General features: G+C 36.3%; 1 protein-coding gene across 5 annotated transcripts in view; it reads right to left on the reverse strand.

The window, feature by feature from the left end:
• NaPi-III (Na[+]-dependent inorganic phosphate cotransporter type III) overlaps window positions 1-13013 on the reverse strand; it is a 495622-nt gene that overhangs the window by 106412 nt on the left and 376197 nt on the right. For all 5 annotated transcript variants that reach the window (XM_081769823.1, XM_081769822.1, XM_081769824.1 and 2 more), the window contains one exon: window positions 10529-10672. In XM_081769823.1, the coding sequence (XP_081625949.1) occupies window positions 10529-10672 (144 nt within the window). The remainder of the gene's footprint in view (window positions 1-10528; window positions 10673-13013) is intronic.

Genomic DNA, 13013 nt, shown 5'->3' on the forward strand with positions numbered 1-13013 from the left:
TTATACACGTACACTCTGTGTACACAGTGTACGTCTGATGAGGATCTTGGCTAGAAGATCGAAACGTCACGTATAAATGTGTTTTTATATTAAATAAGTGCAGTCTTGTTCAGCACTGTTTTCATTTTTCTGATTTTATTTGCAAGACGTATGACTATGATTATATGCCAGCTTTATATCTGGAGAACTACATATGGTGTAGCCAAACCCAATTCGTAAAAAATACGATCTAGGGACCGTTCAAAAATTTTGTGGACCCTAATCCATTTTTAGTTTTCCTAAAATCTTTGTTTTGTACTTAAGACAATCTGTCAAATACAAGATACAAGTAACCTACAAATTTCAAAATACTTTTTTAAGCAAGTATACAACGTGCTAAATATTTGCATATCCTCAATATGCGATTAGATTGCAATAATGTTTACATTAACAAATAAAATTTACATTAAAAATCAAGAAGTTTGAATATAATCTATTAAACGATTGTAAGCATGCATTGACGAAGCAAAATTGCCGTCGGTGAGTTATTTTGCTATTGATGGCATCATCTGTTTGACAAGCTTTACCCCCCATCTTTTTCTAGAGAAATATTTTATAAGCTTTTACATTTTTATATTTGCATCAGTAGATTCTATATAGTTTTGCTATGCCAATAGTAATTCCTCAATAACGAATAATTTAAATCAGCCGTATCTACTTTGTTGAAAGTTTTATTTGATATTTTGACCCTTCCGTAATTTGCAGTATTACGATCCCGGCGAACTCCCGTGTATTTAATTTTCTCTGCACTGCAAATTAAGCACTTACAGCGTTAAAGTAAAGTACTTTATAGTTGGGTCAGAAGTATTATGACTTTTTTATTTTATTTTTATTTTTTTTTTATTTTTATTTTTAGCGACTTCTTACCCCAAATTGGAGTAATTTCATCTCTAGTTTAAAGCGAATTTTTGTGTCAAGTTTTGTCAACATTGATGAAATTTTGTCAGTCGTCTCACGCTAAACGGAGAACATCTGCCGAGGGTACAGTGTTGTCAAATTGCCTCTAAGTTCAGTTTTATTTATTTATTGTTGATTTATATTTTTGCTGTTATTGTTCAATTCAAATAATTGTTATCGTTCGTGTTATAGCCCTTTTGGGGAGTCTTTTTCTGTCGCGTGTTCACATGTCTTCAGGGTTTGGCAACATTGTTGGCGCATTTTTATGTTTGACGTTTTCTCAAGTGGATGTTCGGAAGAAATCGCACGGAAATCATCCAATGTATCACACGTGAAGCAAAACATTTCTATAATTGGTGTAGAGTCCACGCTTTACGACTCATCATAAAAAGAAAGAGCACAGTGAGCGTTATCATATGCAACCAATTTACTGAACAAATTCTTTAATTCTTATGTAAATCAAATCCATCGCGAAGGTCTCCTTAACCCGCCGACTAAAATATCAATAATAAGGTAAAAAGAAATATTTAAACAAATATAAACTCCAATAACCATTTCAGTGGCAGAGCATTCACCTCTGGTGCATGGGGTCTATGGTTCAATCCCAGATCGCGCCAAAGCGAGTTTTGTGGTGGGCAAACACCGTGTACGTTGGTCTTCTCGGGATTCTCCCGTTTCCTCCCACTTTCTTTGTTCCACCATTTCATTCATTTCTCATGATCACAGTCTAATTTAGCCTAGCTGGCATAATCATGAAACGTAAAACTTAAAGATTTCATCTTTTTCCGATAACCACTTAACTTTCGTTGAAAAAAATCACAAACAGTTTTACATAATAATATTTATTTTGTGTATTCTAGGAAAACAAGTTGTTTGTGTTTTTTGTAAATTTCCCTTGTCGTCGGTACTTCTGCTTTAAGGAGTAATGAACATTTGTTGTATCTGGATCTCAGCAAGTGCATTTGCGTGTTCTTTGCCAGTGTTGGGTAAGTTACTTGTAAAAATGTAACGCGTTACAAGTTACTTTACTTTCTCTTAAAATGTAACGCGTTAGTAACGCGTTACTTGCCCCAAAAAAGTAACTGTTACTTTACTTCGAAAGTAACGCGTTACTAACGCGTTACTTTTAGGTCCGAAACTTTAAAAACTGTGAAAACAATATGACCAATTTGTACTACTATTACTACCGCAATTATTATTATTATTATTATTATTATTATTATTATTATTATTATTATTATTATTATTATTATTATTATTGCACGTTCTGAATCGGTTTATGTAAATGCAAGGACAAATTTTTACTTGATATATGAACATTTTCATGTAATGTAACATTGATAAAATGCCATAGACCTACTGCGTTACTCGTAGGGATGGACACGAGCGAGTTCGAGCGAGTTTTCTTTGACACTCGATTCGACTAGAAACAGATATCTTTGAGCTCAACTCGAGAACTCGACTCGAAAAACTTCCTCCAACTCGACTCGAATTGGGGTCGAGTTCCGAGTCGACTCGAGCCAAATCCTGTGTGTAGTTTCGAGTACATTTTTCAAGTATATTACATAGACAGTATAACTATTATCAATTACAGTACTACTACTACTACAACTTATATTATTATTATTATTATTATTATTATTATTATTATTATTATTAATTATAACAACACTGTATATAAAAAGAAAGATAGGCGGTTTGTATTTGAATACTAAAAAACTAATTGATTGCCAACCTCGGTAGTCGTGAGGTCTAGGAACAAGGATATTGTTCACGAGCTTCTGAATTTGGGTTGAGGGTCTAGGTTGAGTTTTCGAGCTCGAGCCAAACACTGTTAAAAGTTATAGGGCACTGGCCAAATATCTTCAAAACTGCTCGTCCCACGTTTAGAATTGTCAACGACTCGAGCAGCTCGGTTCACAACTCATTCACTATCGAACGGAACCGAGAAGTGAGCCGAGCCAACAGCTCATCCAACCGACTCGCCTAGAGCCCTCGGCTCAGTTGAGCCGAACCGAGGAAATGGCTCATCCCTACCAAGCCAGCTCGAGCCGATGGTTCACCCCAAGTGAGCCGGCTTGAGCCATCTTCTCAGTTGAGCCGAGCCGAGCTGAGCTTGTTATAAAAAATATCTCTTGTGGTCTCGTTATCGAGACGAGACGAAATGCGAGCAGTGTCCCCTCTCGTGAACAGCACTCAAAATATTCCATGGCTTTCGTTTTCCAGTGTAATCAGGCCACGATTTCAAGACGACTTAAAACGAACGAGCCATTTATCAAACTCGACTGGACTCGAAACTCGACGCGAAAAACTGAATCGGCTCGGAGCTCGACTCGAGGATATTACCCTTGACTTGACTCGAAGCTCGACTTGAATTCGAGTCGAGTCAAGTTTTAACTTGACTCGTGTTCATTCCTATGCGTTAGAAAAAATGGTTGCTTATTATTATTCTGCTAAACTAATTGTATAATAATAACAATGTTGTTATGTAAAATTAAAAATAAAGAATGTAGAGAAACATTACACTACTCTATAATCAACGGGACTCTAGGATAAGCAAACTGATCTGAAAGAACTCCAATATTACATACCATCAGCAAACTATTTTCTAGTAATAAAGTAGGGCTGCTCATCAAAACACAGTTTATTCATATTAACCCCTTACTCTAAATCGTTAATTATGGCACCCTAGTTGTTGATAAATATTTTCCGCCGGGGCACTTCAGACACTTTACTTTTACGTTCTGTCCACCATCATCCTCAGCTCTTAAGAAAAAAGTATTCTTTCAAATGTTCGAACGGTAAAATATTTTCGTTCTCCATCTTTATATAAACAACACCAATCAAATTAAAATAGACTACTACAGGAAATTCACTTACAGGAAAGAAAAATTTGTTTCCGAAAAAAAAAAATATACATATATATTTTAGTTACTCATTCGAAATGTAACGTGAAAAAAGTAACGCAAACTAGGTACGTTACTTAAAAATTTCTAACGCGTTACCGTTACAGTTACTTTGGAAAAAATGTAACGCGTTACTAGGAAACGTTACTTAAAAAGTAACGCGTTACAAGTAACGCGTTACTTGCGTTACGTTACTTCCCAACACTGTTCTTTGCAAAGAAATAAATCAAAGCAAGAACTATAAATTCTTCCCTATTTTTATCACCTGACCTTTTCACCCAAATGTAGTCACAGTTCCTCGTAAGAAAAACAATCAGCGGCAACATGAAAGGACTGGTTATAAATATACGTATTTTTTTTTTTTTTTCACGTACAACATACATGGGTAACCGGCTTCCGAGTAACCGTGGCCAGCATGCATGCTTTCTTCATATATGCGTTTCGACCCTTGGGTGTCAGATCACGTGTGGTTCGTATACATGTTGAGTAAAACGCCATTTTTACTGTTATCTCCTTCTAATCTAGTTATATATCCCTTGATATTTCCAAAATGGATTTAGCATCACACATAAATTTCATATTATTGAAATTAAGTCTCTTGGACAATACTAGTTCTAGGCAGTGACGACGCTAGAGAGGACAAGGGGGTGAGCGTCCTCCAATCATCGTCCGTCCCCCGACTGTCCCCCAGATATCAGGTCCGTAACCATGATTATTTTATTGGAGGCATACCTTCTTGTTGGGGACCTACTAAAAATTATCATCATGATTATATATTGTATGAAGAAAATTATCTATTTCAGTACTTCAGTATGTTACTGTTTTATGTGAACACGAAAGAACAAATACGTGGTGGCGCGCAGGAGAGGGACTGACAAATTTCAAAGTTGAATATTGCGCCGGCGCGATAGCTTGGAGTGGATTACAGGTGGGAGATTGTAAGAATAGGGTGCCATTTTATAGGAATACCATAACAGTTACAATAGATATCGTTGGAGCGTTGTACAATGTGTTTTCTGTGTTCGTTATTACTACGAAACAAAGTCAGTCATTAAAGTGTAGTGGTTACGTTACGCAAAAGGTTCATTGTAATTGTTGCACTGTTCTTATGAAATGCCATCCTATCCACTGTCCATATCCCAGCCGCAACCCACTCCCAGCTATCGCGCCACTCCGTATAAACATTTTTTTATTTGTAAAAATGTATCTACAGATTCTCTAAGATGATAGCTGGTTAGAATGTGCTCAGATTTTTTTTTTTCTGAATTCGTAACATCGTCAAGAAATTGAGAGTTGGCATTACGTACCTTTATTATAGTGGCAAAAACACAATAACTTAATTCGCACAAGTGTTATTTTTCTGACTCATATTGTGGTCAAATGCTACCCGGATTAAGATCTTTCTTCCATTTTTTTTAGAAGCTGTAAACCGAATACTAACTACTTTTGTTACGACATAAACCTTCCACAGTTGTCATCATTGAGAGCGCCTTCGAAATTTGTCGAGAAAGCGCTCCATATAAAAAATGCTCAAGTACTGTTTTTCCAATGCCAACAGAGCAAGGTTAGATTTTCTATCGTGAAGTATTGATTCTCTTTGTAACGTATGAACTCTTTTAAGGCAAGAAAATGTGTTCTCGCATGTTGCTGTTGAAACACCAATTGTTGCAGCTCCTGCATGTAATTTATACACAATGGGAAAAACATTTTTATAGGGATACAACGTATCTAAGATTTTAAAAATATTATGTCGCTCTTGTTGAATATATATATATATATATATATATATATATATATATATATATATATATATATTTAAACTATTTCAACTTCTAAATCGAAAGGTTGCTTGTTGCAGACAGCCTGCGGATTCAACAGTGGCAATACTTCGGAACTCTTCACAAATGTTCCTGACTGTGGCAACCAATCGAAGGATTTCAAATACTGTTCATTATGCTTTGCAAATCTTTCTTTTAATTTCTAATCTTATATGGTCGAATGCCTCATTAACGATTTGTTTTAGGTGAACTGCTTCATCTTAAAGTCATATTGAGTTGAGAGATTCATTAACAACAAAAAACTTTGAAGAAGGGTGGATCTTCTGAATTCGCTTTAACGGAGAAAACTCATGATCTGATATTCAAGTGCAAATCATTCTATAATTTGTCTTTGTGCGTAGTAAGCATGTTGTCAAATCAAAACTGTTTTTCTGCTCCAATACTAACAGACAAGAGCTCACAACTTGATCTTTTCCGAGATGCATTTGTCTCTTAGCTGACTCACATGTTGATAGAATGTGTAACATTAAAGGGGGACATGAAATAAAATTCTAATGTGTAACACTTTCTTAAAGGTTCAGTAGCTTTAACAGATAACTCAGTATCTACATGGCCTATTTCCTTTGAAACAAAACTCCAAAATAGATACTATATCATCAGAATTTTTAAAAATAGTTTTCGCTGTTTCCAAGTCCATCATTGATCCATCAACCTCTAAGCTTCTGGCTTTTGTACATCTGTGACATCCAATGTTTTGTGAAAAACCTGTATAGCAACTTGACTAAATTAAAATACTCTTTTACACGAGGGATCGCTGAACAAGTATGGATTATCCTAACTATATATAAAACTACATGAGCTGACATAAATTATTGAGCACTTCCTGTAGGGCTACAATGATTAAATTTGGCATGATTGTAGCTTTCCGGAACTAACCCACAGGAAAATTGCCAAAAGTGAATATTTTTAATTTTTAGGGGGTCTAAAGAGGGGATGAAGAATTTCCCCATGTTATTTAAATGAGACTTTTTCTGGACCTATAATCTCATGTTTTAGGTACTTAGAATTGGAATAAAAATTTCAAATTCGGCATGCTTGTACGTTTTCGGTAGCTTTACCTAAGTGGATCATCACAAATAAAAATTTCTAAACGTAAAGTGGTTTTATGGGGAACTGAAAAAATCTTTCCAATGTTATTTATATGGGACGTCTTCTATATCCCAAAATGTTTAGGCACTTCCGGCAAGATTATAATGATAAAATTTGGCATGATTATAGCCTTCCAGAACTAACCGACAGAAAAAATTTCCAAAAGTAAAAAATTCCAACTTTAGAGTGGTTTTATAGGGAACTGAAAAATCTTTCCCATGTTATTTATATGGGACACCTTTTACACCCTCAAATTATTGAGCACTTCCTGCAGGGCTACAACGATTAAATTTGACATGATTATAGCTTTTCGGAACAAACCTACAGGAAAATTGCCAAAAGTGAATATTTTTAATTTTTAGGGGGTCTAAAGAGGGGATGAAGAATTTCCCCATGTTATTTAAATGAGACTTTTTCTGGACCTATAATCTCATGTTTTAGGTACTTAGAATTGGAATAAAAATTTCAAATTCGGTATGCTTCTACGTTTTCGTTAGCTTTACCTAAGTGAATCATCAGAAATGAAAATTTGCAACCGTAGATTGGTTTTATGGAGAACTGAAAAAAACTTTCGCATGTTATTTATGTGGGATGTCTTCTACACCCTAAAATGTTTAGGCACTTTCGGTATGATTAGAATGATGAAATTTGGCATGATTGTAGCCTTTGAGAACTAACCGTGAAAAAATTGCCAAAAGTGAATTTTTCAAGGGTCGAAAGGGGATGAAGAAATTCCTATGCTATTTAAATGGGCGTTTTCTTGGGATACAAAATCTTATCTTTCAGATAGTTGAGATAGGAAAAAAAAGAAAGTCGGTAGAATTCCGCTCCGCTGCAGCTGCCTTTGTCCCCACTTTGAAGTCGTATTGCATACACGCCCTTATGACGCTCGGTGGAGGTCTCATTCACTCTGTTCTTACGCAAGTTCACAATGTAACTGAACTACCATAACCAGGTAGTATGCTGCATATACGCAGAACAACAGCTGGCCTTCGTCTTATCCTCATTCGCATTCAACTCACGGTGGAAGGTCCAATTGAACACAGACCTCCACAAAAGGGACAGAACTTTCTTGCTTACCTTTATAAATTAACAGAAATAAAAAATTCCAACTTTGGTGGGGTTTATTTATAGGAACTCCTTTTATATCTCAAAATTATTGGGCAATTTCTTTAGGATGACAATGATTAAATTTGGCATGTCAAAGAAAAATTGCCAAAAGTGAATATTTTTAGTTTTTAGGGGATTTTTAGTGATGTATTCGCTCACGGCCAACTGTATGTCCCACTTGGGCGTGACCGGTCAAGGGATTCAGTTGTGTTACTGGTTCAGTCTGAAAGAATAATTGAAGGAACCGCTTTTGTAAAGAATGTTGTATACCCACAACTTCTACGATAGTTCCTTTTAGTGAGTGATAGCTATGGAATTACCCAGGGAAAAACACCATTGGACTTTCATTTCGGAGTATGATACATGTCTGCTGCAAAAATTCCTTTTCAGTTATAGTTGATAGTAACATAAGAGTCTACGCAAAAAGAAATCCCTTTAAGCTTCTTTATGGAGAATGCTTGGTGCCTGTCCAAATACAAATCATATAGAACTTCATTTTCACACTATGATACGAACCTTCCCAGACACAAATACCACTTACGTTCCAGTTTTTTTAGTATACGAAAGACATGACGAAGCAAAAGCTTTCATTCAAAGGAGTATGCGTGTAGCAGGATACCACAGGGGTGGTGTGGAAATACTACAAAGTTACAAGAAAAAGAATCGACCTTTGTCTTACAAATATGCAAGAGTTATGGTCGAACAAAAATCCCAGATTTCTTTTTTGAAAATTATAAATAAGAAAAAAAAAAACCTCTGAAAATGAGAATCCAACATCATCATTCATTATATAATAAGTCGATAAATTGTGGTTGACAAAACAAAGGTTGCTATAAAAAAATAAACTGAGTTATTAAGCAGAGTATTAAGGAGCAAAGGTTGATAAATATGAGATGTGGGGATGTTGGGCCGATTTAAGGAAACATTAAGAATAAATGCACGAACATATGATATGCGAGGCCGTAGGCCGAGCAAACACGGGGGTCTGGGGGCGAAGCCAAAGGCTAGTTACAATATAAAGCTGATGATTACAGCAATGAATGTAAGAGACTAGTTCTTGAAGTTCTTCTTGCAGTAGTTTTCGAACACCTTGCTTATATCTTGCGATCAAACTAGCACCATCATAACATTGGTAAATTATTTCTTCTTTTCGAAATTCTGTTTTGGAAAGAGCTTCAATAGTTTTCTTGTGGTATGGCTTTAGAAAATAAATCCGATAACTGAAAACGCCTAAATAAATGTTCATGCATATTTCCTTCTTTCACAAATCTCACAACCAATAACAAATTTCCCACACCAATGGAGTCCCATGTTTCATATGGTTTCAAGCAAAGAAACTGTGATTCATTTTCACCATATTCTGTTCTGATTTTGCCCAGTACTATCACTACCAATACATCTACTATTTCGTTCTGTGGAATATGCATAACTATGGACTTCAGTTTCGAATAATTTTCCATTGTGTACTTGAACAATGCTGTAAAAAGTCCAGTAGAACTTAATTCATAAGGATTTAATTTTTGTAGATCTTTGAGCAAGGGCGCCGATCCTGGGGGGCGCAGGCCCCCATATATTCCTATGAATATGATTTTTATAAGTATTTTTTTTTATGAATATACAACATTTGGCAAAATTTCAATTCAATTTGTCTTAAAATCCTTATATATGCCTTCTTACTTGTTAGATCCTTGTCTGCAACCAAACATACATCTGAATGCCCCCCGTCCCCAAAGTTACAGAGAAATCGGCGCCCATGTCTTTGAGTCCACATCTTCAATCCCCACGATATGACAGCTCATTTACTGCGAGAAAATTCACCACCTCAGCTATACACTTAACACTATATCTGTTTCGCACCTAGGAATTATTTTAACATCTTTTCCCCTGCACTGTCTTAATTTGAAGTTCCTCCCAAATTTGAATTGTTTCTACGTGGTTTCTTCCTGTGCTCCAACGCTGAACACTGTCATAGTAAAAGTCTGATCCCGTAGACTGTTCCTATAAGAATAGTCCTATAAGCTTCCTGTAAGAATAGTAGAACGCCTAGTCTCTTAAAACAGAATATTCTAATCAAGGCCTTGTGTAATAACACTGAATTTGGAAATTGCATTCTTTTTCACCGAACATTGATTTAAGCCACTCATGCAGATTAGGCTCAGCAGGTATTTCGTATCTAAGATCTGTGTAATCCAATTCGAAATTGTAGATTTTGCTTTTGACAACTTGCTCTGAATATTCAACGCCAAGCGTGTCACTGTGACTGTTCATGGTTACTTGTGGATCATTGGTTTGAGCACTTGGTTGTCTCGCCCGGCGAATAACAACTTACCCACACTAGCTTGAAAAGATGGCTACAACAAACACCAGCACTTAAAACAGATAATATATTTTTTTTCTCTTGTAACGACACTCGGGCCAAATAAGCTCTGTGCTGGACAAGCCTTTCTTGAAGCACCGTGTGCGTGGGCTTTCTACGGGTTATCCCGTTCCCTCCCACTTTTTTTTGATTCCACCATTTCATTCATTTCTCATAATCACGTCTCTTTAGCCTAGCCGGCATAAGCGTGGAACGTAAAACTTTAAGATTTCATTTCAGTTTTACAACAGATAAGAGAGAGAGAAAAAGAAGAGCCAAATGCAGTTACTTACTGATTGTTCCCAGCATGCTCCAGTTCAGTCCTTCGCTGCCTCGAGCCACCAACGAGAAACCAATGGTGGCCCCAACAATACTGTGCGTCCCGGATATTGGGAGTTTGAAGAAAGTGGCCACAATTAACCATACTGCGCTGCCACCTGCAATCGAACAAAAGAATAGAACAGAGGATCAAAAAGAGTGCATCATAATATATAAGCACAGTAAAGAGGATCACGCGAAAACTTATATGTATAGGATATAGATAGCCACCGTTATCCGTTAATACGTTAACAGACTGTCTCCGTTAACGAACTCGCGCACAATAATTGCTCTAGCTATCTATTGTAAAAAAATAGAATTCAAAAATTGGTTTACATGTATGGAATATGAACTATATATAGCCACTGCTCGTAAAGTCACTGTTAGCTGTTAAGATGTTAACGAATCAGTTCATTAACGAACTCCGACCAGATAATTGTTCTAGCTATCTATCGCAAAAAAAAAAGAAAGAAAGAAAGAAAAGAAAAGAAAAGAAAAGAAAAGAAAAGAAAAGAAAAGAAAAGAAAAGAAAAGAAAAGAATAAGTTCGCTCTCGTTCAAGAGTTATCGTGTCAAGTAACGAACGGGTGACGTACTACATAGTCTTATAAGTAGTGTCATGAGTTTTTCGCAGTAAGAATTTGAAATTTTCGCGTTTCGTTATTCATGTTTCGCGTTTTGTCGCATTTCTCAAATAAAGTTTCGCATTTTGTAGCTCTTGTGGAAAATATATTTCTTGACATTTTTACAATCGTTCCTTTTATTCATAGATCACTACGGAAAGAAACCATTAATTACCTAAAAGTTAGAAATAAAATACACTACAAATTTCACTTGACATTGTGAATTTTACGGAAAATCATTTTGCTGTCTTCTGGAAACATATAGGCACAAGTTACATTTAAGCATTAAACATAAGCATGTTACATATTTCCACATAAAAAAAAACTAACATTGCTTCTTGGAAGCCACACATATGTAAGTGCATTTACAACAAACTTCAAACAATCATCACTTCGGAGCTCCCCATCCAATTGCGATGGAAATAGCTAACGCGGAACATATTCTCTACAGACGTGTCCGAATCACAGAAAAGTACATCGTTCATGCCACGTTCTACCGTTCCGTCAGCGGAAAACTAGCGTTTTTAAATTAATGGAAACGTATTTTGAAAATTTCGTGTTATTTTGTGTATTGTTAGAAATTTCGCGCAAAACTGCCAATTTCGCGTTTTATCACGCAGAAAATGCACATAGAATATCATAAAACGTCAAAAAAACTGAAAATTACTTAATTCTGACGCATTTCGTTTTATCGCACATTGCGAAAAACTCGTGCTTCTACTTATAAGCTTTGCTGCGTTAACCTAATAACAATCCATACAGATATGGAGGGGATGAGATTGATTTGTGATTACGTTATTTGACAACAGCGTGGCTATATGGTACGAGACCTACAGTTTGAAATGAGATCAGTACCACCTAGGGATGGGCAAAACCGGGTTTTATAAAAACCAAAAAACAGTTTCTAGAAAAACCGAAACCCGAAAAACCAGCATTTCGGTTTTCTCCAAAACCGGTTAGGTTTTTTCACCGAAACCGGTTTCCGTTTTCTCCAAAACCGGTTCGGTTTTTCACGGGATTTAACCGGAACTGGTTTCGGTGAAAACTTTTGGAAAACACATAAAACTATTTCTGTGGAAACGGATTCGGTTTCCGGAGAACAACGAAACATTATTCTGGTCAGAAATAGAACAAATTTTGGGAAAAAACGGAACCGGTTTTGAAGAAAACCGGATCCGGTGAAAAACCGAACCGGTTTTTCTAAAAAAAAACGAAAACCCAATTTTTGTACCCACCACTAGTACCACCACAGTGTCTTCGATGCTCTCCTACCGGGAATCAAACATGGGACCTTGTAGAAAAGACAATCGAAATTGTAGAAGAATCGTATGGTCCGAATAAAACAAGATTTGACGTAGAAAGTCAATACGAAGATCGAAGTTTGGCGAAAAACCTACACTGATGCTATGGGCCTTCACTGTCAGATACGAATGAAAGGGGAGAGAAACTCCTTCGTGGCTAAACGGTTAACGTACGCGCCTTTGGTGTGGGAAGGAGTTCACGTGGTTCGAACTCCACGTTAATGTTCACGACTCATATAGCCTCGCTGCTGAAAGGGACGTTAAACTTAACGAATGAAGAGGACAATGGCTGAGGTTTCAGTTCTTTTTTTCTTTCTTTCAAGAATTATAAGCATCCCTAATACCAGGGTTGGCTCGTTTAAACCAAGGTGGTTTAAACCAGCTGTTAAGAAAAAAAAACTGGTTTAAACCAAAAAACGAAATATGTTGGTAAAAGTGTAAGTATTCGTAAAATCTTGATGAACACACAATTGTAGGTTATCACGTTTCACTCCCGTATATTATTCGTATTATATTCAGACCTAAATTCCCCATTCA

The sequence above is a fragment of the Thermobia domestica genome, chromosome 8 (assembly GCF_964235325.1).
Source record: "Thermobia domestica chromosome 8, izTheDome1.hap1.1, whole genome shotgun sequence".
NCBI classification, from domain to species: Eukaryota; Metazoa; Arthropoda; class Insecta; order Zygentoma; family Lepismatidae; genus Thermobia; species Thermobia domestica.